Source organism: Scardinius erythrophthalmus, assembly GCF_964197995.2.
Source record: "Scardinius erythrophthalmus genome assembly, chromosome: 5".
In the NCBI taxonomy this organism is placed as follows: domain Eukaryota; kingdom Metazoa; phylum Chordata; class Actinopteri; order Cypriniformes; family Leuciscidae; genus Scardinius; species Scardinius erythrophthalmus.
In genome coordinates, this window is record NC_138225.1 from 2,975,973 (window position 1) to 3,000,571 (window position 24,599).

At 36.8% G+C, this 24,599-nt stretch overlaps 2 protein-coding genes across 2 annotated transcripts in view; one reads left to right on the top strand and one right to left on the bottom strand.

Moving 5' to 3' along the window:
• Window positions 1-17,335: 17,335 nt before the first annotated feature.
• Window positions 17,336-21,922, bottom strand: supt4h1 (SPT4 homolog, DSIF elongation factor subunit). Its single transcript, XM_081365457.1, has 5 exons — window positions 21,714-21,922; window positions 21,259-21,365; window positions 20,954-21,009; window positions 18,386-18,439; window positions 17,336-18,240 (listed from the first exon to the last, which is right to left on the bottom strand). Exons 1-5 carry the CDS (start codon window positions 21,780-21,782, stop codon window positions 18,173-18,175), a joined length of 354 nt encoding a protein of 117 aa, XP_081221583.1. The 5' UTR covers window positions 21,783-21,922; the 3' UTR covers window positions 17,336-18,172.
• Window positions 21,923-22,874: 952 nt separating this feature from the next.
• hsf5 (heat shock transcription factor family member 5) overlaps window positions 22,875-24,599 on the top strand; it is a gene marked incomplete at its 3' end in the record, with an annotated part of 19,275 nt that continues 17,550 nt past the window's right edge. Inside the window, exon 1 of the mRNA XM_081366398.1 lies at window positions 22,875-23,392. Within this exon, the coding sequence (XP_081222524.1) occupies window positions 22,924-23,392 (469 nt within the window). The 5' untranslated portion in view covers window positions 22,875-22,923. The remainder of the gene's footprint in view (window positions 23,393-24,599) is intronic.

Below are 24,599 nucleotides of genomic sequence, written 5' to 3' on the forward strand. Positions count from 1 at the left end.
AGTTCTTCTCCAGTGCTGTGTTAGCGTCTTCCTCTCCAGCCCAAGTAGAAATGGGCCTAAAAGAGGAGAAGAGCTTGTATTTAACCTCGCTGCCAACCACGTGTTCCTCAACCACACCGGAAGAGGCATAACAGTCAGATCCTCACGCTCTGCTGTCATTCGCTGCTTCTGCCCACCACTCACGCATATTCACGTCTGCAGATTAGTGTGTGTTTCACAGGTGCACGTTCAGGGAGACTGAAGTCTATTCCAGAACTCATTTAGGGGTCTCCGTTCTGGTTAATGCCAATTAGTACGATTAAATAGTGCGAATAATAAAAACTTGATTTGTTGCACCAATATGCAGGTTTTTTTTTTTTCAATTAAAAAAGGATGCAAACTAAATTTAAAATGGGGGTCAAATGTTTTTAAGAAGGTTTAAATGAACACACACATGTCATAGATAAGGGTTTCTCAGCCTTATCTTGCTTTCTGTTCTCCTGAGCTCTTTCGGTTTGTTGCCTAACACTTGCAACACGAGAGGAAATGCCAAAGTGTGTCTCTCAAATCCCCATCAGAGGGAAGTGAGTGATCAGCCGCTGGGAGAAACCATGCCAGGACTTTATCAAACTGAGCCAGGTTCAACTACAGACCAAGGAATGCACAGTTCACTGAATTCATGTCTAAAATGAAGTAGATGATGCCTAAAAGAGCAGACGTGGAGATATGATCTGTTCAGGCACAGGAAGGAGCCGTGTGTGTGTCTGTGTGTGTGTGTGTTATTTCCTGTGTGCAACACCTGCAAAAGACATGCATACACACTGGCAGAACAAATTGCTGGTGCTTAAAGAATATTATTTATTTCACAAAGCATTTCTGATTGCATGATGCAAGGAACGTCCTCCAGCTGTAGTTTAGTTTGACGTTTCTGCTCGAGATCAGTCGATTAATGAGAAAGTCATGATGAATGTGTGTGTGTGAATGTGATTTTTAACCCAGATCTCTGGAGCACGGTGGTTTGAAGAGGGCCTGGTCTGTCTCTTTAGCGGTTATTGACATGCACACGAGGTTTAAAGTGGCATGAAACCACAGCGTTCTTCTCTTTCTTCTTTATATCTGAACAAGGACAACAGAAGCTTCCTTCTCTCATTTAGAGCGGCTTCGGTTTGAAGGCCTGAGCATTTATTTTCATACAGGGAACACCGGCCCGGGTTTCAATTCCCCAGCTCTCTTTATCAGACCAGCCTTTCAAAGTCTGTTTGCAACCATGACAACCTGACGAGACGACGTGTGTGAGAGCTGAGCCGGGGGATTTTTTAAGTGTGTGTGTGTGTGTGTGTGTGTGTGTGTGTGTGCGCGCGCGCGCTTGAGGTCAGAGCTGCATGCGTTTTGAACAATTATAAAAAGCCGAGTGGAAAAAGGTGTGGTGAGAGAGATGTGATCTGAAGTTGACTCTCGTCTCGTTTGGTTTCACTATGACACATTTACCCGCCCGTTTCAATGCCTTTGTCCTTCAAAAAGGGGAAAAGCCTTGAGAACGTTTTGCATTAAAAATGACACTATGTTAAACTGAGACATTTTATTATATGTTAAAGATATTGAGATATTTCCATATAAAAAGTCAATTAAAGGCCTAAGTGTGTTTTAATACATTTAAGCCATTTTTGTATGTTTTTCTGAATATGAGAGACATTAGAATACAGACCACATGCTTTGAGCTGAACTTTTGTGTTCTTTAAAGCTGTTTTAACTGAGTTTGCTTCATAACACTGAACCAAACTGAGCTGAACAACTGTGTCGTCTCAGAGCTGCTTTACTGCATTCATTTCAGAATAGAAGAACTTTGCAAACATCAATAATGCTGTTTTTAAGCTGCTTTGTGTCATATAGAGCACTAAATGAATGTGAATTGTGTTTACTTGACTAGTTTGAGGTTTCTACAAACAAGCTTGGGCGTAACAATAAAAAAAGTGATAATTAGAAAGCATTTTCTGTGGTGGCGAGTTTCCGAGTGCTTCATAATGAATGTATTGTTGGTGTTTGCGAAGTTGTTGCTTAGAGTGCATCCAAATTCACTATAAATTCTGTAGTATAAATAGTGCGAGTCAAAAAGAAATAGTGCACTTTAAATCCTCACATGATGCACTTAATTAACTGAAAGAACAAGTGTGAAATGTTAGACACTTCATGCACTCGACCGGCACAGACTTGAGTATGTAGAGGAGAGGAGGAGCAACTCAAATATCCTTATAAAGGTACACTATATTGAGTGTATAGGCCGTCATTTGGGACACAACTGTGAGATTTGTGAGATTTTTCCTTCTGTATTATGGGAGGAAATGTTGCATGTGATCACAAACACACTGAATTACTCAATCTAACACTCAGGAGGATCAGTGCTGATGCTCGACTTGGCAAACGTCTCTAATTAACACTTTGGAAATGTAAATTTACCTCGTAACCATCCACGTGATTTGTCCAATGTGTTTGATTTGACCTACTCTAAAAGGCCCATGCAAAACACAAAACACAAGCCTGTGTGTGTTTCAGGCTCTCTGCTGCATTATGTGTGTGTGTGACGAGACCTGTTGTGTTCACATTTATTATGTTTTTAGGTGTTTAAAGTGAAATTAATATTAAGTCAAAACTATAGTTGTTTAATTCATTAGTGCCAATTATTACAAAGAAAACCTATGAAACTTTGGTTGGCTCCAATACCAATGGATCATATGTTTTATTCATGAACATGTTTTCGCTCTGAAATGCATCACTTTATGGGAGAAAAAGGTTAAATGAACACAGCAGCCTCAATATATATATATATATATGGACACTGTGTGTGTGTGTGTGTGTGTGTGTGTGTGTGTGTGTGTGTGTGTGTGTACATACACACACACATTGACAAAGTGAGTATTGTAAAGAAAGAAGCACAAACACTTGGTTTGAAATGTGAACACAGTAGATCTCCAGTATAGTGTTGCTGATGGGTAATGTGATTAACTCATGTAACGGGTTAACGTGTCATCGATGAGCAGGAAGTGACCTGTTCTTGTCCTGAAAGCTGATTGGCTGATGGTGAGCCTGCTCTGTCCCGACTGATAGACATTATCTGGTTTGGCAACAGCTTCCCTCCTCTTCTTTCTGCCTGTTGTAAATGTCCCTCAAGATCCTCCGCTGACCAGTGTTTTGCAAATGATGTCGTCACCGTGTGTTACTTCCTCTAGTTTTAAAATACGACCCTGAGTGTGTGTGTGTGTGAGAGAGAAAGAGAGAGAGTGTTGGTTCGATAAAGCAAGTTGTTCTTTAAATGCATAACACTTTTTTACTTGTTTCACAACAGCTTTACAGAAATATATTTAGCAAAATAATTGGGTAACACTTTATTTTACAGTGTCCTTGTTACATACATTACATGTACTTACCGTAGTAATAACAGTAAATGATGCATAAATAGAAGTTGCTAACCCTAAACCAAACCCTAACCCTACCCTAACGCTATAGTATAGTATTACTCAGTACTAAAAATGAACTCCCAAAACGCACTGGAAGATGAATTCTTCAAACAGGGGTAAAGACGATGTGGAGCTGGTGCTAACACACTTCATCTAGTGATTGTTATTAAGAGCGGGTCGAATTAAGTCTTGTTATTAAGTTTTTGTTATTGTCTTGCTATTGTTATTAAGTCTCTGAGCTCCTGACACCTTGCTCTTCTGGAGACTCCAGGTTGCAGTTCTGGGAAATGCTGGAGACTAAAAGGTTTCACACTTGTTAGACCTATCACTTCTGCCACTAAAGATTGCTTTATCAATAATTTTCCTGATCAGTTTCATCATCTCAGCATCCCAGATAGCTTAGAAGAACTCAATATTGTGACAGAAACTTTTAACTCTCTTTTCCAGCACTTTAGACACAGTTGCTCCGTTGCACTTAAAGAAGATTAAAGAAAATAGTCCAATGCCGTAGTACAACGAGCACACTCAGGCCCTTTAGAGAGCAGCCCGAAAAATGGAGCGCAACTGGAAGAAACAAAACTAGAGGTATTTCGCATTTCATGGAAAGAGAGCACGACTGCATACAGAGAGGCCTTAAAAGCTGCTAGATCTGCTTATTTTTCAACCCTATTAGAAGAAAATAAACAAAACCCTTGGTATTTATTTGAAACAGTGGCTAAACTAACGAAAAAGAAAGCTTCAAGCCCAGAAATTTCCAAGCAACACAGCAGTAATGCAGTAACCAGAGTTTTGGTGCTAAACAGGAGAAGGATCTACCGCCAGCAGTCGATTTTGATATTCTAAGTATTATCAACTGGCCGGAATTTTGAGATCGCAATAGACGTGAAGGACTATAATGCGTTAAGAGCTCGCTCAAGTACTGCGGAGCTAAACCATTCAGTGCTTTGTAAGTAATCAGCAATATTTTAAAATGTATATATAAAATGAAGCAGACACGCTGTCAGTTCAGAGCTAGACTAAAAATGAGCTTTGTATTATACATTTTAAGGCCAGACAAATAGTATGTTGAGACTACACGCCTGCGCACATACATTCAAACACGCATCCCTATAGACTGAACACGTAATACGCATGTGCACGCCATCAGCGTTCTCACTGGTTTGCGTTTTTGAAGTTTGCGCAGAAAGAACTTAAGAGTTTTCTGTTAAAACGGTGTCGTGTTAGCGGCCGCTAAGTTAATAACTAATGATCATTGCGACGGAAGTGAATCAATCAAACTAACTTTATCTGGACAATAACTTTATTCAAGAACTGCTATAAAGCCAAAACAATCTCTGTTACTGTAATCTCCTATTATCACTGTAAAGCTGCTTTGAAACAATCTGCATTGTTAAAAGTGCCATATAGCCTAAATTAACTTGACTTGACACTTAATTCTTCACCGTAATTCTTAATTATTTTGCAGTTAACGTGTCTTTTCTTCTCCCCCTGTTTCTGCTGACCTAATGAGCATTTCACTGTCCAATGGTCATGCCTTAACTGCAATCTCTAGTATTGCATTAGTATTGCATAATAAGTATAGTATATAACTTTTGACTTTTATTTTATCCGTAAAAGAAAACGTGCCTAATAATTATTCACACCTGAATATAAGGCGTTTTTCATTTCCAGCCTTCATGAATATATCACTTATAAATGATTAAATACAAAAAAAAAAAGATCAGAAAATTAACATGCCTAATAATTCTGCACGCACTATATTTAAATCTATATCTACATCTATATCTATATAGGCTATATCCACTTTGACTTCATGGTGGCTTTAGAAATCACAGAGTGTAAAGATGCAGGACTTTTTTTCCACTCAAGAAACCACTAGTACACCCTAGTTTTGTGGCGGTGTGTTTTGTTCGCTCACACTTATCGAACTGCAGTTTAAATCAATCATCTACACTCAGTAGTGCACACTTCTCCAAATATGGACATCTAAGGAACCGACCAATGGCAGCGTCTCTAACAGACTGATAGAGAAGTGACAGTCCTTCTGAAGGAAGCGGCCCGTGAACTTCACACAGTGTGTGTGTGTGTGTGTGTGTGTGTGTGTGTGTGTGTGTGTGTGTGTGTGTGTGTGTGTGTGTGTGTGTGTGTGTGTGTGTGTGTGTGTGTGTGTGTGTGTGTGTGTGTGTGTGTGTGTGTGTGAAACACTCAGAGATCAGTGTGATGATCGTCCTGCAACTGAACAACTAAACATGTTTGTGCGAGTGTCTGTGTTTGTGTGTGTGTGTGTGTGTGTGTGTGTGTGTGTAAAACACTCAGAGATCAGTATGATCATCATCCTGCGATTGACCAACTAAACATGTTTGTGCGAGTGTGTGTGTTTGTGTTTGTGTTTGTGTGTGTGTGTGTGTGTGTGTGTGTGTGTGTGTGTGTGTGTGTGTGTGTGTGTGTGTGTGTGTGTGTGTGTGTGTGTGTGTGTGTGTGTGTGTCTGTGTCTGTGTAAAACACTCAGAGATCAGTATGATCATCATCCTGCGATTGACCAACTAAACATGTTTGTGCGAGTGTGTGTGTGTGTGTGTGTGTGTGTGTGTGTGTGTGTGTGTGTGTGTGTGTGTGTGTGTGTGTGTGTGTGTGTGTGTGTGTGTGTGTGTGTGTGTGTGTGTGTGTGTGTGTGTGTGTGTGTGTGTGTCTGTGTAAAACACTCAGAGATCAGTGTGATCATCATCCTGCGATTGACCAACTAAACATGTGTTTGTGTTTATGTGCGTGTGTGTGTGTGTGTTGCCTCACTCCAGAGGATATGATGTAACATGTTCTAATTAAAAATGTTGGCCTGAAAAGTTATATTTCAGTCTGAAGTGATTCTGATGTCAGGAGCTGATTGTGAATTCTCATTTTATTCTCTTGATGGATTTATGAAAGATTCTGTTCATCACAAAACACTCCTGATGTTCAAGCTGAGCTGATCATTGCACTAAAAAAACGACACTTTTTTTAAAGTTGCTCGTTCAGTCTTTCTACTTTCTAATTCCATGTTTTACTGGCCATTTCTCTGTAATTATTGGTCAAATGTACAGGGTTAATCCTCCAGCTCAGTGTTCTCAGTGTAGAGAGACTTCATCCTCTCTAAAGTGAGCAGTGAGTTTGAGTCGCTCAAGCCGAGTGTGACGAGGCACGAGTGTGAAACAGGAAGAAGCTGATGTGGATCTGAGCTTCAATTCTTTCTCATTTGATTATCAATCAAGCTCAGAAACTGAGCATTTTTTTTTATTAGTAGCCTATTATTATTGTAGGTGTCTGATTGTATTGTATATGAGGATTTTCATGCTTGAAAAATTTTCAGTTAGCTTTCAAACCACAAAAATATTTTCTAATACTAGGCTACTTTGTAACTAGAATTGATGTGCAATTATTATTTAAAACATAATAAATAGCCTAAAGATGTGACCAAGAAGACGTACTGTATGTCATAGGGGTAAATTGTTATTTTTTTATTTTATTAGATGATTTAAGACAATTAAATGCACATTTATGAAACGCTTAAGCCAGCATAATATTTTCTCTCTATAATATTTGTCATATGCGCGCTCTGTGCGGATGGTTTTCTGTCGTGTGCTGACGGACTGGTTTTTGAATGTTAACTGGTTCTGAGTGGGTGTTTTTTGCACCATGTTTAAGGGTGTAAACTCGGGTGCAAAACTGAAAGACTTTGAAGTGCACATATTCAGCCTACATCGCGAGCTGCTGTTATGAATCTGTGGTTAAACCCAGCACAGTTCACACTGAGGAGAGAACAGCGCTCACCTGCTTTCCCGCCCAAACGCGTTTGAATCTAAACAAGATTCTAATAAAGAACCTTCGTGAATTCCATAAAGAACCTTCGGTGCTCGAGTTCTTTTGAACAATATCTGCTTTAGTGCTATTTAAAAAAATAGCAGTAGAAAAAAGTACGTAATGAAAGATTTCTTTGACATTGTTTCAGTCTGACGTTCCTCTCGAGAGTTAGGCCTATTTCTGTCAGTGTTTTAATGAGAAGTTCGACTTTCACTCTTAAGTTTCTTTTACTACATTTAACTTTCTCTTCTTCATTTGTATGGAGGATGAAGCCCATCATAACTCACTGACCTGAGATCAGTTAAACATGCACATCGAGGGCTTGGTTTCTGTTGTTATGCTTGTTTGGGTGAATGTCATGAAACCCGTCAAGAACATGATATTTTTATATGCATATATACAATTTAGTTGTAGATCTGTAAGATTTTTTTTTTTTTTTTTTGAAAAAAAAAAAAAAAACTCTTCACCAAAGCTGCATTTATTTCATAGATAATACAGTAAAAATGTGAAATATTATTACAATTTAAAATAACTGTTTTCTATGTGAATATATAGTAAAATGTAATTTATTCCAGTGATCAAAGCTGAATGTTCAGCATCATTACTCCAGTCTTCAGTGTCACATGATCCTTCAGAAATCACTCTAATATGATGATTTGGTGCTCAAGAAAGATTTATGATTAGTATCAGTGTTGAAAACCGTTGTGTACTTTTTTTGCAGGATTCTTTGATGAATAGAAAGTTCAAAAGAACAGCATTTATCTGAAATGGAAACCTTTTAGTAACATTATACACTACCATTCAAAAGTTTGGGGTCAGTATGAATTTATTTTGGAAAGAAATTAAACAAATTAATACTTTTACTCAGCAAGGATGCATTAAATTGATCAAAAGTGACAGTAAAGACATTTATAATGTTACAAAAGCTTTCTATTACATTTACACTTTTATCCAAAGCGACTTACAAATGAGGAGAAACAATAGAAGAAATCAAACCAACAATATCTAATAAGTGCTTTGAGTCACAGTACACATACACATTTTTTATTAATATATAGAATAGTAAGTTTTAGTATATTGTGTTAAGTGTTGATGGAAAAGATGCATCTTCAGTCATTTCTAAAGTCTCAGCAGCTCGAGATAAATGATAAATGATTTCTGATAAATGATGTTGTTTTTTAAACTGTCTATTCATCAAAGAATCCTGGAAAAATGTAGCCTACACGCTGTTTTCAAAATTGATAATAATCAGAAACGTTTCTTTAACAACTCATCATATTAGAATGAAGGATCATGTGACACTGAAGACTGGAGTAATGATGCTGAAAATTCAGCTTTGATCACTGGAATAAATTACACTTTACTATATATTCACATAGAAAACTGCTGTTTTACATTGGAATAATATTTCACAATTTTACATTTTTTATCAAATAAATGCAGCCTTGGTGAGCAGACGAGATTTATTTCAAAAACATAAAAAAATCTTACAGATCTAAGACCTTTGAACAGCAGTGGTCTATATATATATACATGTATATATGAATTTTTTTCTACAGTCGGACCTGTTAGTTATTGGCCTAGTTATTATTATTTATTTTATTTTTCATATTTTAATAAATAAGGTTATGACTCTAAAAACTACAAGCCTAACTCATACAAATTTCAAATATTTTAAAGACAAGTAAACTGTTAGTAATAAAATAAGAACAAATGATCTAATTAAGTGCAATAGTGCAAATAAATACAATAGAACAAAGATACAAATGAAATAAACAGTGCTTTTCATGTTTTTCGGGGTTGATCTGACAGTAGTTTTCAGGTAGAAAAAAATAACAATCAAATAAAAAAATACAGTCTTCTTCACTGTATAAATTAAATATAGATTAATCCTTATTAAAGTTATTCAGTCAAGAGCAGTGTGATTTTTTTTTCTTGACTTTTTCTTTTTTCTCTGTTTGATTAACATAAGAAACGTTTTTTATTTCTCAACTGTATGTACAGTATCTAAATAATTTTTGACAGGTTTCATAAGACTTACCCATATAAAACATTCACAGTGTTTAAAGTGTTTCATCTAGACTCAAACAACCATCGACGTAAATGACCTGTGTAATCATAAAGCACATTAAAGGAATACTCCACCGTATTTTCATATTAAACTATGTTATTCCCTTAACTAAGACGAGTTGATACATACCTCTCTCGTCTCAGTGCGTGCACTCAATCGCTCTGTCTTGTGCAAAACTTTTTTAGCACTTAGCTTAGCCCAGTTCATTCAATAGGTGCCAAGCAGAGAAGCTACCAAACACCTCCACGGTTTCCCTATTTAAATACAGTTACTCGCGTAGTGTAACTCGACCTAGGACGGTGACACAAAACAAAACGTTGCGCTTTTCTAAGCGTGTAAAATGGATAACTATATTGTATGGCGGAATACCATAGCAAGTGCTTGGAAGCACTTCGTCTTGGCGGAGTAATATCTTCACTAGAGGGAGCGGGGGCCGGTGAGAGGATTTTACAATGAAAAATGAAATGATGAAAATACGGTGGAGTATTCCTTTAAAGGGTTCGTTCAGCCAAAAATGAAGATTCTGTCAGTAATTACTCTCCCTCATGTTGTTCAACCCCGTAAGACGTTCGTTCATCTTCGGAACACAAATGAAGATATTTCTGATTAAATCTGAGAGCTGGCTCACTCCTCTATAGGCCTCTATGTTATTGAAACTTGCCGGCCCAGAAAGTTAGTAAAGACAAGGTTTAAAATAGTCCAAGTGACTCCAGTGGCTCAACCTTAAGTTTATCAAGCGACGAGAATACTTTCTGTGCGCAAAAACAAAACAAAAATAACGACTTTATTCAACTATTCATTTTCTTGTGTGTGTCTCTGAGTGAGTTCGCGTAGTGTAACAACGCAGCGCTTCTGGGTCGTACGTCAGAACGGAGGCTCACTATTGGCCGACGCTGGTCATGTGTGTGATGCTGGCCAATAGTGAGCCTCTGTTCTGACGTACGAACGTCTTACGGGGTTGAACAACATGAGGGAGAGTAATTACTGACAGAATCTTCATTTTTGGCTGAACTAACCCTTTAATAAGATGACTCAAAGGAAAAAGCGTTTCTGAATCAGCTTTAGTTTTAGTTGGTAAAAACCTCGATCAACTATCATGATAAATGCGGTGACGCAGGACTGTGACTGGTTTCTGATCACACGATTCATTCAGAACTCAATCACACTCACCGATGGTCATATATCATCTTCATCACAAAATTACATTAAGACCTTTATCAAACTGATGTCACCATGTAACACTCTTTAAAAAAAAGAGAAGCTTAATGTAGTTTAAGCACAGGCCACTTCCTGTCTGCCGCACGTGTTACATGTGTGTGTGTGTGTGTGTGTGTGTGTGTGTGTGTTCACAAGAGTCATACCTCAAAATATTGTTGCATTAAATAAAAAGCATAACTCAAATGCTGCAGGACTTTCTTTAATGTTTTACCATTTCAATCCATGCAAACCTTTTTTTGTTAGTGTTTTGTGTGATCACTGATTGTGCTTTCTTTTAATATATAATAAATAATATAATACATAATTTTATCTTTTAATATAATTTGATATATATAAATAATATAATTTATAATTACTTATTAACATGGTTGTAATTTAGACATTTTGAAGTGTGACATTGTGAAGTATGCCGCACCACACACTCTAAATAATACTGGGTTGTTTCAACGCATATTTGGGTCAAATATGGACAAACCTAAAAATTAACACAAAAATGTAAACCAACGGTTGGGTTTGTCTTTATTTGACCAGGCTGAAACAGCCCAGCATTTTTAGATTGCATTTAGTTCTGTGGTAACAAGAAAGCAATCCTCAAAGAAACAGGGTTGTTGATCAGAGGTCTGTTTGCTGCTGCAGTGAATGACTGATATGACTAAGTCTCATTTATGAGTCACTCGGTAACTGTTGTTCACTCATGTGAAGTGATGCTTCCCCATCGGGTGAAAGGTGACGACTCGAGACTAGAGAGCCACAATAACGCAATTTCTGAATTACAGAGTTTATGATGTGAATGCACAAAAGACTCTTAATAATCCATTAATTTTAAGCCAAAATGGGGGTCAACCTTGAACAAATTGCAACAGAAGCAAACTCACCTGATTTTGTATCCTCAATATGTCCTGAGTAAGGAAAAAAAAGCCCAGAAGAATCCCATTAGGGGAAAGTTTAGAAAAAGACCCAAATATAGCCTATTCATACGCCTATTCATTCTTTTTCTTATGTGAATAGGGTTGATTACTTACATCAAGACAAACAAAAAATGTTTTACAAGTTTTTTTTTAAATTGTTTGTTAACATGGACAAACGGTGCATAATCTAATTACTTATGTGCTAATTTGCATAAATACCACAATAGATCTAAACATTGGGTATAGCCAGGTGAAAATGTCTTGTTGAATCTTGTTGACTCATAACAGTAAAATACTTAATGTTAAGGTCTGAATGGAACCCATTTAGGCTACCCATGAACATTAGTCAAGTCATCTTCATTTATATAGCACTTTTAACAATGTAGATTGTTCCAGAGATACAAGGATAGTTTAAAGTAACAGAGATTGTTTTGGCTTTATAGCAGTTCTTGAATAAAGTTATTTTCCAGCTAAAGTTAGTTTGATTGATTCACTTCCGTCGCAACGATCATTAGTTTAACTTAGGGGCCGCTAACACGACACCGTTTTAACAGAAAACTCTACACAGACTTTAAACGCGAAACCTGTGAGAACGCTGATGGCGTGCACATGCGTATTATGTTAAGTCTATTGGTATGCGCGTTTGAATATATGTGCGCAGGTTTGTAATTCCCTACAAACCAAGCCTTAAAAAACTACTTGTCTGGCCTTAATATTTTGATACAGAATTTTATCACTTCGGGGGAGATGCAGGAACCGAATTTTCCCGACAACGCTTTATTTGTAGAGTGGTAAAGGGATCCTCCATAAGGAGAAACTAGTTGGCACTTTAGCACCCCGCTATGACATCGGGTCCAGGCGAAGGTCCTTCATCAGATCTGGATACGGCCTGGATCCGGCAGGCTGCAGAAAAAAACTCGTAAAAAACAAAAACACTAAAATTAGCGTAGATGCCATTCTTCTTATGATCTAACGAGTGCATCAGGATTTATGGGAAGTGTTCCCAGTTCCGGCTGACCTGATCTATGCAGCCTAACATTGAATTATAGAAGTCTATAATGTATTATGTGTATGCTAGGTCAAAGAGATGTGTCTTTAATCTGGCTTTGAACTGACAGAGTGTGTTTGCTTCCCGGACAATGGTAGGAAGACTGTTCCAAAGTTTTGGTGCTAAATAGGAGAAGGATCTGCCGCCAGAAGTCGATTTTGATATTCTAGGTATTATCAACTGGCCGGAATTTTGAGATCGCAATAGACATGAAGGACTATAATGCGTTAAGAGCTCGCTCAAGTACTGCGGAGCTAAACCATTCAGTGCTTTGTAAGTAATCAGCAATATTTTAAAATTTATACGATGTTTAATAGGGAGCCAATGCAGTTTTGACAGAACCGGGCTAATATGGTCATACTTCCTGGTTCTGGTAAGAACTCGAGCTGCTGCGTTTTGGACTAGCTGTAGTTTGTTTATTAAGCGTGCAGGGCAACCACCCATAATATCATTACAATAATCTAGCCTTGAGGTCATGAACGCATGAACTAATTGTTCCGCATTTGTCAATGAGAGCATATGGCGTAATTTAGATATATTTTTAAGATGGAAAAATGCGGTTTTACAGATACTAGACACGTGACTTTCAAATGAAAGATTGGTATCAAAGAGCACACCCAGGTTCCTAACCGACGACGAAGACTTGACAGAGCAGCCATCAAGTGTTAGACAGTATTCTAGGTTATTACGTGAGGAAGTTTTTTGTCCAATAATTAGAATCTTTTTTTTTTTTTTCAGAATTTAGTAGTAGGAAATTACTACATCCATTTTTTTATATCAACTATGCATTCCGTTAATTTTGTGAATTGATAAGTTTCGTTAGGTTTTGAAGAAATATAGAGCTGAGTATCGTCAGCATAACAGTGAAAGCTAATGCCATGTTTCCTAATGATATCTCCTAATGGTAGCATGTACAGAGTGAACAGCAGCGGTCCTAGTACTGAGCCTTGTGGTACGCCATACTGAACTTGTGATCGATGAGACATCTCTTCATTTACTGCTACAAACTGATAGCGGTCAGATAAGGATGATTTAAACCATGCTAGTGCAATTCCAATAATGCCAACATAATTTTCGAGTCTATTTAAAAGAATGTTGTGGTCAATAGTATCAAAAGCAGCACTAAGATCCAGTAACACCAATAGCGAGATACAACCACGATCGGATGATAAGAGCAAATAATTTGTGACTCTAATGAGAGCTGTCTCGGTACTATGGTACGGTCTAAATCCTGACTGGAAATCCTCGCAGATATCATTTCTTTCTAAGAAGGAACACAGTTGTGAAGATACTGCCTTTTCTAGTATCTTTGACAGAAAGGGTAGATTCGAGATCGGCCTGTAATTGACTAATTTTGTAGGATCAAGTTGCGTTTTTTTAACAAGCGGTTTAATCATAGCCAGCTTAAAGGTTTTGGTACGTATCCTAGAGACAAAGATGAATTAATGATTGTAAGAAGAGGATCAATGACCTCTGGAAGCATCTCTTTCAGTAGCTTAGTTGGTATAGGGTCATATATGTTGTCGGTTTAGATGATTTAATGAGTTTAGCGAATTCTTCCTCTTGTATAGCAATAAATGAATCGAATTTTCCTTAGGGAGACTACAATGCACTCCCTGATGCGATACTGTAGTAGACGGTTGCATAGTTATAATTTTGTCCCTGATATTATCAATCTTATAAGTGAAGAAGTTCGTAAAATCATTACTTCTGTGTTGCTTGAAAATTTCTGGGCTTGAAGCTTTCTTTTTTGTTAGTTTAGCCACTGTTTCAAATAAATACCTAGGATTATGTTTATTTTCTTCTAATAGGGTTTGAAAAATAAGCAGATCTAGCAGCTTTTAAGGCCTCTCTGTATGCAATCGTGCTCTCTTTCCATGAAATGCGAAATACCTCTAGTTTTGTTTTCTTCCAGTTGTGCTCCATTTTCTTTTCTAAAAAAGAAAATGGAGGCAGGAAGAAGTACTTTAAACCAGACTTTAATATTCATTATTATTGCAGAGACGGGGTTTGGGGCTGGGTCCGTGGGACTGTTTCTGGGGATTCACTTTTTATTTTACCTACCTTTTGTCTTCTGCATTCTCCTTATCATTGTCTCCTGTTCTTCCCTCAAGACTCGTCCCCCAGAAACAGTCCCACTGACCCAGCCCCAAACCCCATCTCTGCAGTAATAATTAATAAAGGCTGGTTTCTAAAGTACTTCTTCCTGGCTCTGTGTACTAATGCTCATGGGTAGCCTAAATGGGTTTTATTCAGACCTTAACATTAAGTATTTTACTGTTATTTGCCAACAAGGTTCAACAAGACATTTTCACGTGGCTATACCAAATGTTTAGATCTGTTGTGGTATTTATGCAAATTAGCACATACGTAATTAGATTATGCACCGTTTGTCCATGTTAACAAATAATTTCAAAAAACTTGTATTACATTTTTTTGTTTGTCTTGATGTAAGTAATCAACTCAGTAATTTTCATGGTGATATCTAAAGGTTAAAATGTTTACCCTATTCACGTAAGAAAAAGAATGAATAGGCTATATTTGGATCTTTTTCTAAACTTTCCCCTAATGGGATTCTTCTGGGCTTTTTTTTCCCTTACTCAGGATATAATGAGGATACTATGGAAGCTTGTTTCCGCCACAAAATAAAACATTTTAAAAGATAATTGCGACTTTTTATCTCACAATTGCGAGTTTAGGCTACATCTCGCAATTCTGACGTTATTTCTCAGAATTGCGAGATATAGCGTAAAGTCAGAATTGCGTGAAATAAAGTCGCAGTTGCGTGGTATAAAGTCAGAATTCTGACTTTTTTCTCGCAATTCTGACTTTATAACACATAATTGCGAGTTTACATCTCGCAATTCTGACATATTTTCTCAGAATTGTGATATATAAAGTCCATATAAAGTTTTATTATTATTATTTTTTTTCACCTCAGAATAGTTTATATCTCACAATTCTGACTTTATTTCTCCCAATTGCGACTTTATTTCTCAGAATTGCGACTTTATTTCTCACAATTCTGACTTCATATCTCGCAATTCTGAGGGAAAAAAAAAGTCACAATTCTGACTTCATATCTCGCAATTCTGAGGGAAAAAAAAAGTCACAATTCTGACTTGATATATCGCAATTGTGAGAAAAAAAGTCAGAATTGTGAGATAAAAAGTCGCAATTATTGTTATTTATTTATTATTCAGTGGCGGAAACAAGCTTCCATAGGATACAAAATCAGTTGAGTTTGCTTCTGTTGCAATTTGTTAAACCTTTTTTCATAAAATGAGTGGACTATAAGTGATTGACAGCTGTGCATCAGTAGCCGCGTTTCCTTTATAGATTTGCATCAAACTTTTGCGATTTTTTTCTAAATGTCGATAAAAAAATAAAAATAAAAACTCTTGCGAAATGCCGGCCTTTCCAGTAACCGATGTTATGCGAATAAAACGTCATTTTTTCCTCTCACGATAAGTCATTCCAAAAATCATGGCAACGGACGATAGGTTTGTATATCCCAGCCACTGCACTGGCCATTATTATTAATGGAAGGAGATGTAGGCTATGTGTGTTATCCAAGCATTAATGGCTAGGAAAGGCCCTTATGTGAGCGGCACATATGAGGTGTTTCTCCCTCATTTCTGCTTCAAGGTCTTGATTGTGTCATTTCTTTGAGGTTTAGAATCCAGTATTCCTGTAATTATTTTGTCTTTTATGAATTTAATAAAGAGCTCCGTCTCGTATTCTGTCCAAACACTCCGTGTCATCTACGTCAGGTGACTGTAAATGCGCCAAAACTGTTTCCATTGCAGTTTTGCGAAATATTTATTTTTCGAATTGCCTGAAAAACCTCCTCATGCGAGCGGAAACAGTCTTTTGCGATAAATGGGAGTTTTTGCGAAATTGACGTGTTTCCATTGGGCGTATTTTCAATCCGCAATTTCACTTTGCACAATTTGAAGGCTAATGGAAACGCGGCTAGTGTTGCATGTTACGTGACAATTTCCTAACAACACTTTTATTGTCCCTGTTGTGTTCGGTTAATTTTGACCTGGAGAGGATTTTCCCGGATCTGAAAGTGCTAGTAAATGTTATTTCATTGGAATAAATACTTTACTCACCCTAAGTCTAACAACTTCCCAAAAAATTGTTGATACTTTTTGTAGGTGTTTTCCACATTTTAATACTGGTGTTCCCGGTCAAAAATGACCAGCCTACAAAAAAATGCTTATAAATCTCTAATTATGCTGCATCATTACCAAATATTGGATTCAATCTTATTGTCAGCATTTTGTCTTTCAATTAGGACAGGTTTAATCTTTTTGGAACTGATCAATCGTAGGCCTCATTTATCTGAGCTTACATATCTCAGTTTTTGAGTGAAAAAAGTGTTATTTGTGGTTTATTTGGTCAATCTTACATAAAATATGAAACCAATGTGCACTGTTGATCACACTAGTGTGCTTACATGTTTAACCAGGAAATTTGTTTTGAAATGCTTTTATTTTGTACAAAATGGCAATATCACTCTTGTGGTGTTCATGGTCAAAAATGACCAGCCAACAAAATAATAGCTTATAAATCTCGTTATGCTATTTGATCCAAAAATATTGGATTTGTTTAAACTTGTTTTCTTTAAATTAGGGCAGATTTGTATTTATTTTTGAAACTGATTGATCATAGGCCTTCATTTTTGCCCAGGAACACCACAAGTGTTATAGGGTTTTCAACACAGCACAAGGGTTAAACTTCTTGCCCAAATCTGCTTGCACTAATAAAAAATATCTTTAAATGATATTAATGCTTACATAGTAATTTTTTTTTTTTAGCATATTATCATATTGTTGTAGGCCTTCTAAAGCAGTTACATACTGGATCAAGAATGATATAGTAGTAATGAGAAAAAAAAAAAGCATAAAAAGTTTTACATTTTTAGTAAAAGCGGTGTTGTGTAAACGGCCCCTAAATATGGCCTGGGTTCCTCCAACTGAAGAGTTTTATCATCCTCCAAGTCCAGAAGTAACAACACTCCTTTCCTGATAAACAAGGTGGACCATTAAAGCTATCATGTTCATTGCATAAATGGATTTAGATGTTTAGTGCAGGTCAGATCACTAACCGTAATATTAACAAACCTGAACTTTTAATTCTGTTTCTACAGCTGCGTCTCAAATTGCAAGTGGATCAAAACCTTTCATCAAAGTTGTACATGAATTTTGAACAATACCCATTCTTGTCTTTTTTGATCCACTTCAAATGTTGACTACTGTACTCCACGACTGCTAAAAAGTATGTACTACATTATGGTACATGCGTACTACATTCGCCATGTTGTCTCCCGTGGCCTCATGGGATAGTAAACTGTCCGTCATTTGCAGAGTGACAGCGCCCTCTCGTGGTTGTCTTTTAAAATGACAAGACTGGCCATATTAAAAACACAAAATGCTGTTTATAAAACTTTTATTAATTTTTAAATCCTTTACATGGAATAATCAAATCATTTGTCCATCATCAAATGCACTCCAAATACTAATGTAATGCAAGTAGAAAAGAAAATTACAAAACAATACATGAAATAACAGAGAATAGCAGAGCAGCAGTCACTGAAACAGCTGATTGTGTGTGTGTGTGTGTGTCATTATAAACATGTGATCATAAACCGTGTTCATGTTTTAACAGCCGTGTCTCTGGAGCGGTAGATGACGCCTCTGCTCTTCAGCTCTCGTACCACACCTGACAGAACACAATCACACTCACGTGAGTCATTTCAAACAGATTTCAAAGTGATATTCTTTACATGCCAACGTTTTGATTGAAAACACACACTGTCCTTTATTGCAGTCACGAGAGAGCCATAAGATCAAAACCTGACACTCACCTGGAGGTAACCGACCCGTTACTGTCACGGCATACACACCTGGCTTGAAGTTACCTGAGAAAGACATTGACATTATTGAACTGATTCAGGCTGAATGGTGTCTTCTGAACTGAACTCATTTCATATTAACTGATGAACATTATTCAACCGAATCAACAGCTGAATAATAATGACTATAGTAACTATTATCATGTATAAAGCTTCTTTTTCATAATTGATGAGTTTTGCAACATTCACACTGTTATTGAGCTGAATAATGATACGGTTAGAGATGCACCGATTACAATTTTCTAGGCCGATTCCGATTTCTCATTGAGTTTGACCTGCCGATACCAATTTAATTTTTTCTAACCACTTTACAGCACACACAAATGTTTATTTTATATCTTTTCTTTAATTTTGCATAGAACATAGAATATTTTTTTTTTTACAGATAAAGTTAATAACTAATATAGAACTATATAAATTACTTCTGGTGTGGGAAATTCACAGTGCAATGTTATGGAAGAACCATTTCCAAACGATTGGGAAACTGAATAATAAAAACAAGTTTAAATGGGTAAATTTTCTATAAATATTTTTAGTAGGGCTGGGTACCGAGTTCGATACTTTTTAGGTACCGACCGAATTGCCTCGATACTATCGAGTATCGAAAAATGACTTGTTTTTCGGTACCAGATTTCGATACCTAAGGGGTTAACTCGTCAACGTCAGTGCTCAAACAAATACATATGAAATGCACAACGACACGCCTAAAGTCGCTCACACACATAAACGCAAACTCTACACACACGAGACGCGCGGAACTCTGCGCACATACTCATATGAGACGCGCGCGCGCACACAAACTGTCCACGCACATTCTCATATGAGACGCGAGCACACACACACACACACACACACACACACACACACACACACACACACACACACACACACACACACACACACACACACACACACACACACACACACAATACCCTAAAGATGTGGAAAAGTCGATAAAAAGTGTGGCTACATTTCTCCAGGCTTGATGCCAACAGCGCGCGATGCAGTATTTGCGGTAAAATAATTGCTGCAAAGACCGGTACCGCGACAGATATGATGAAGCCCTTGACAGTGCACGGAGTAAACATAAGAGCAGAAAGTTGCTCCGTCTTTGACTGGTAAATGAAGAGATACCTTGTTGATCACTCTGACAGTGTTTATATTGCAATTTACTGAATGTACACTGCCGTTCAAAAATGTGTTGGTCAGAATTTTTTTTTTCAGTAAGGATGCATTAAAGTGATCAAAAATGACCTTAAAACATGTGTAATGTTACAAACGATTTCTGTTTCAAATAAATGCTGTTCTTTTGAAATTTTTATTCATCAAAGAATCATGAAAAAAATGTATCATAGTTTCCAAAAACTGTTTTCATATTTCTGAAGGATCATGTGACACTGAAGTAATGATTTTGAAAATTCAGCTTTGACAACACAGGAATAAATTACATTTGAATATATTCAAATAAGATTTTAAATTGTAATACTATTCCACAATATTACAAGTTTTACTGTATTTTTGATCAAACAAATTCAGCTTTGGTGAGCATGAGCTCTTTATAAAAAAATATTTTGTTCCTTATGTATAAGGAATATTTTGTTCCTTTGTGCTTTTTTTTTTTGTTCCTTTGTGCACTGACTAAGGAGCACGAGTCAAACTGAAAAAAATAAAACCAAAGTTTTTCTGAGGTAATGTGTTAAGTAATCTTGTTAAAATGGATTTAATAAAATTGGTATCGAAAAAAGTATCGTTCAGGAACCGGTATCGAAATCAAGGTATCGGTATCGGTATTGGTATCGAAATTTTTTGAAAGATACCCAGCCCTAATTTTTAGATCTTTATTTTCTTAATATGAAATCATATTTATTTTGTCCATCAAAAGAGTGCTTTCACTTTAATTGTGCGTGAGCAGCGCAGCAAAAATAGCTGATTGTGTGTGTGTGTCATTATAATTTACTATAATTTACATAATTTACTCACCATCAAGCCATCCTAGGTGTACACGACTTTCTTCTTTCAGTCAAACACAATCAGAGTTATTATATTAAATAATATAATGGCAGTGAATAGAGTCTGAGTTTTTGAAGCCCAAAAAAGCGCATCCATCCATCATAAAAGTTATCCATACGGGGTTAATAAATACCTTCTGAAGCGAAGCCATGCATTTATAAAGTTATAAATATGCATATTTATATACTTTGCTTCAGAAGGCTTTTATTAACCCCGTATGGATTACTTTTATGATGATGGATGCGCTTTTTTGGGCTTCAAAATCTCAGGCTCCATTCACTCCCATTATAAAGCTGGGAAGAGCCAGGACATTTTTTAATATATCTCTGATTGTGTTTGGCTGAAAGAAGTCAGTCATATACACCTATGATGGCTTGATGGTGAGTAAATTATGATCATTTTCAATTTTGGGTGAATTATCCCTATTGATGCTTTGACTGCTCTCTTCATTTGTAAGTCGCTTTGGATAAAAGCGTCTGCTAAATGAATAAATGTAAATGAAATACTCACCGATTCGTTGCCATTTTGCCACCCAGCTGTCCTCTGGACTCATCATAGCGATGACACTGTAATGACGAACACATCACACATTAGTGTTTAAATGAAATTCAACACGTGTCGAGTCCTTTCAAACAAAAGTTCATCTCTAACACACCCGTAACTTCCCAGACCAGTGTGATTCTCCTTCTTAAGCTGTACTGATTATTTAATGGTGCTTGAATCACCTCATATTCTATCTATTTATGGTCCTTGGAAGAAAGCAAGCGAGCCATTCAGGTTTAGACCAACGTTAGGGAGAGTAAAAGACTATTCACCCATCAAAAGAAGAGCTTGTGCACTCATAAACCATCTCCCGGTTGCCCTTCATCTGCAGGTATGATTCACAGTTGTCACATCCGTCATACTCGAACTGATCAATCGTCTGAAACCAGAGAAGATGAGATGATGTTCATCATTCCCTTAGTATTCCCTTACAAACATTAGCCACAGTCACTGTTAACTACTAGTTGTAATTGTGATGCTACCTATGATTAACAAAGGTTATTATCTATGACTGGATCCAACAGCATACTGTACATTTTACGACTGTAAGAGGCAGAATGATGTTTATATGTAATAAAATAAAATAAATAAAATGGTCATGTTTTGGATATGGCAAAACAGTTATGTTAATTATCTTGTTCTTGTACTTATCTGCTCTATCTAAACATTTAAATATGTAAATATGTCAATGATAAAACCATCTGTTATCATAAATGTCTCATTTTACCTTAACAAGAGAGCACAACAGACACGCTCTCAAATGGCGCAGATCTTTCGGGACAGTCTCCAGAGACATTCCTGTTGCTTTAACGCAATATACTGGAAATTAAGCAAAAAATAATCTTAATAGATGCCTCGGAACAACGATTGTTTGTTGTTAGCACTTGCTAGCCACAACCGCGCATTCGGCGCCGCTTAATGACGTCACAGATATGCGCCGCGTGATCGTGACGTGAAATATTTGTTATTTATTTATTTTTATTCATATAATTAACGTGGAATATCATTCTTATGCATGTATTGTGTTGTATATATATTTTTATTCTAATTCTGTCGCGAAGTTGGATTTAGATCTGTAGTATGTGACCAATGAGCTGCTAAGTTCTAATAAGAACACAAAATAAGAGTCTCACAGAATTGCACAGAATTGTTGGAATGGAAATGACATAATGAATATAAACACAAAGCCAATTAATTCTATAATGTTTTTAAGTTTTTAATAATATTGTTTTCAACAAAATCTGTTTCGAAACTACAGTGACCACAACAGCCGGTAGAGGTCGTTGTTAACTGACGTTGTAGAGGTCGCGCGAGCCTCATTCTGATGCGGTTTAAATGTGTTTTATGTGAACGCGCATAACGGTTCCAGTAACGGTTTTTGGAGGAGATGGTAAATATATAAAGAAACGTAAAGATATTAATTGTCATATATAGACGTTAATATATTTTGATAATATACATGTGTTGTTGTGTACCATTACTATGACAACTTTTATATCAACTTTTATATCTATTTAATATTTTGGTCACACTTTACAGTAAGGTCTCACTAATTATCATCAGTTAACAATGAGCAATACGTTTGTATTTATTAATCTTTCTTAACATTAATAAAAATACAACTGTTACTTCATGTTAACTCTGGTCCATTAAGTAATAATAATAATAACAGATAAAACGTTTGATTTTATGTATGAAAAGTAATATTGTAGAATAGTATTTTATTTTTCACTGCTAGTTAACTAGCGTTAACAAATGTAATCCCGTTGTAAAGTGTTACCAATATTTCTAATGATTTATTCAATCTCTTATGAACTAATGACGTAATAATGTGTTAAAGTTGTTATATAGTGCTGTTTATGTTGATTTTTTTGTGATGTTTATGTAGTTTCCATCATCTGCAGGTCATGAAATGAGAGATTTGATTTCTGTTGAACATGGATATGGAGTGTGATCAGTCTCTTCTCAACGTCCACATTAACTACAGTAACTTTCCAGCTAAGTTATGGTGTTTGACAAACGATCCCCAGAACAACTCCGTCTTCTGGAACCCAAATGGAGACGGTTTGATAGTCGACCAGCAGCGTTTCGAGGACGAGCTGCTGTCACCGGTCAAACAAGAGGCGAAACTCTTCAAGACCTCCAACTTCACCAGCTTCATCCGACAGCTCAACCTGTACGGCTTCCGGAAGCTGTTCTACGGGCCCTCCAAAAGCAGACACCGAAACCTGCACCGCTTCCACAATCCCTTCTTCAAACGGGGCCGGCCAGAACTTCTGGTCCATCTGAAGAGGCTGACTATCAGTAACAGGGCCAAGATCCAGGCCGGAGAGGAGGTGACCTGTCCACCCCCGAGTCGAGTCCATCACCAGCCTCAGCAAAACACTACAGACATGGAGAATACAGGCCAGTTCAACTCTCAGACTAATCAACCATTTCTAAAGTTAATATGTGACCCTGGATCACGTCACCAGTCTCGAGTGGCAATAGCCAACAATACATTGTATGGGTCAAAATTATCCATTTTTCTTTTATGCCAAAAATCATTAGGATATAGTAAAGATGATATTTAGTAAATTTTATACCGTAAATATATAAAACATGTATTTGTGAGAGTGAATGCAGCACAATCGCCAACATAAATGAACAACTTTAAAGGAGATTTTCTCAATGTTTCGATTTTTTTGCACCCTCAGATTCCAGATTTACAATAGTTGTATTTCTGCCAAACATTGTCCTATCATAACAAACCACACATCAATGGAAATCTTATTCATTCAGATTTCAGATGATGTATACATCTCATTTTTAGAAAATTGACCCATGTGACTGGTTTTGTGATCCAGGGTCAGATATGCATGCATGTCTGGATGAGTTACTCTACACACAGAAGTTTAATTCTTTACCCTGTAAAGTCTGACATATGAAATAATAGTCAGAAAATCTAATTTCTGTGTGCAGTTGAAAAATTCTTTGTATCATATTTGATACATCAAGCTTTTATGACTCATATAGTATGATAAACTGGGAATATGGAGAAAAAAAATGGGAATATGGAGAAAACTGGGAATATGGAGAGAAAAAAATATGTATATTGTACTTGTACTGTATTGATCTGTTTTAGATGGACAGATCAATACAGTACAAAGAACATAAAAAAAAGTAGGATGTTGGAAAATTGCAATGTCTTTTCTGTTAACCAAATGCTTTTTAATCTTCGCTATTGCTTCAATGCAAACGAACAAGCGCGCCGTTATTTGTTGCGCAGTGACGTGTGTGTTCAAGTAAGCCAGATATGCGCAGATTCTGGGAAATATGCTGTATTTAATATATCATGATGACTCACAAGTTGAGTTTTTGCGTTAAATCTGTGCAGATTTGTCTTACACGAACTTCCCAGCAACATAATATGTATTTTAACAGCGTTACCTGCCACAGTTGATTTTTACACGCATTTTGCGGGTGTTAATTTCAAACCCTGGTTGTAAAGGTGTGGCTGGACCGTCTAGCTCCACCCATTACGTCCAGCGGGGGCGGAGCTGGACATCAAGCTCCACCCATTGTCTCTGCAGTCTCTCTTAAAACTAAGTGCATGACGCCCCTGCATAGGTCA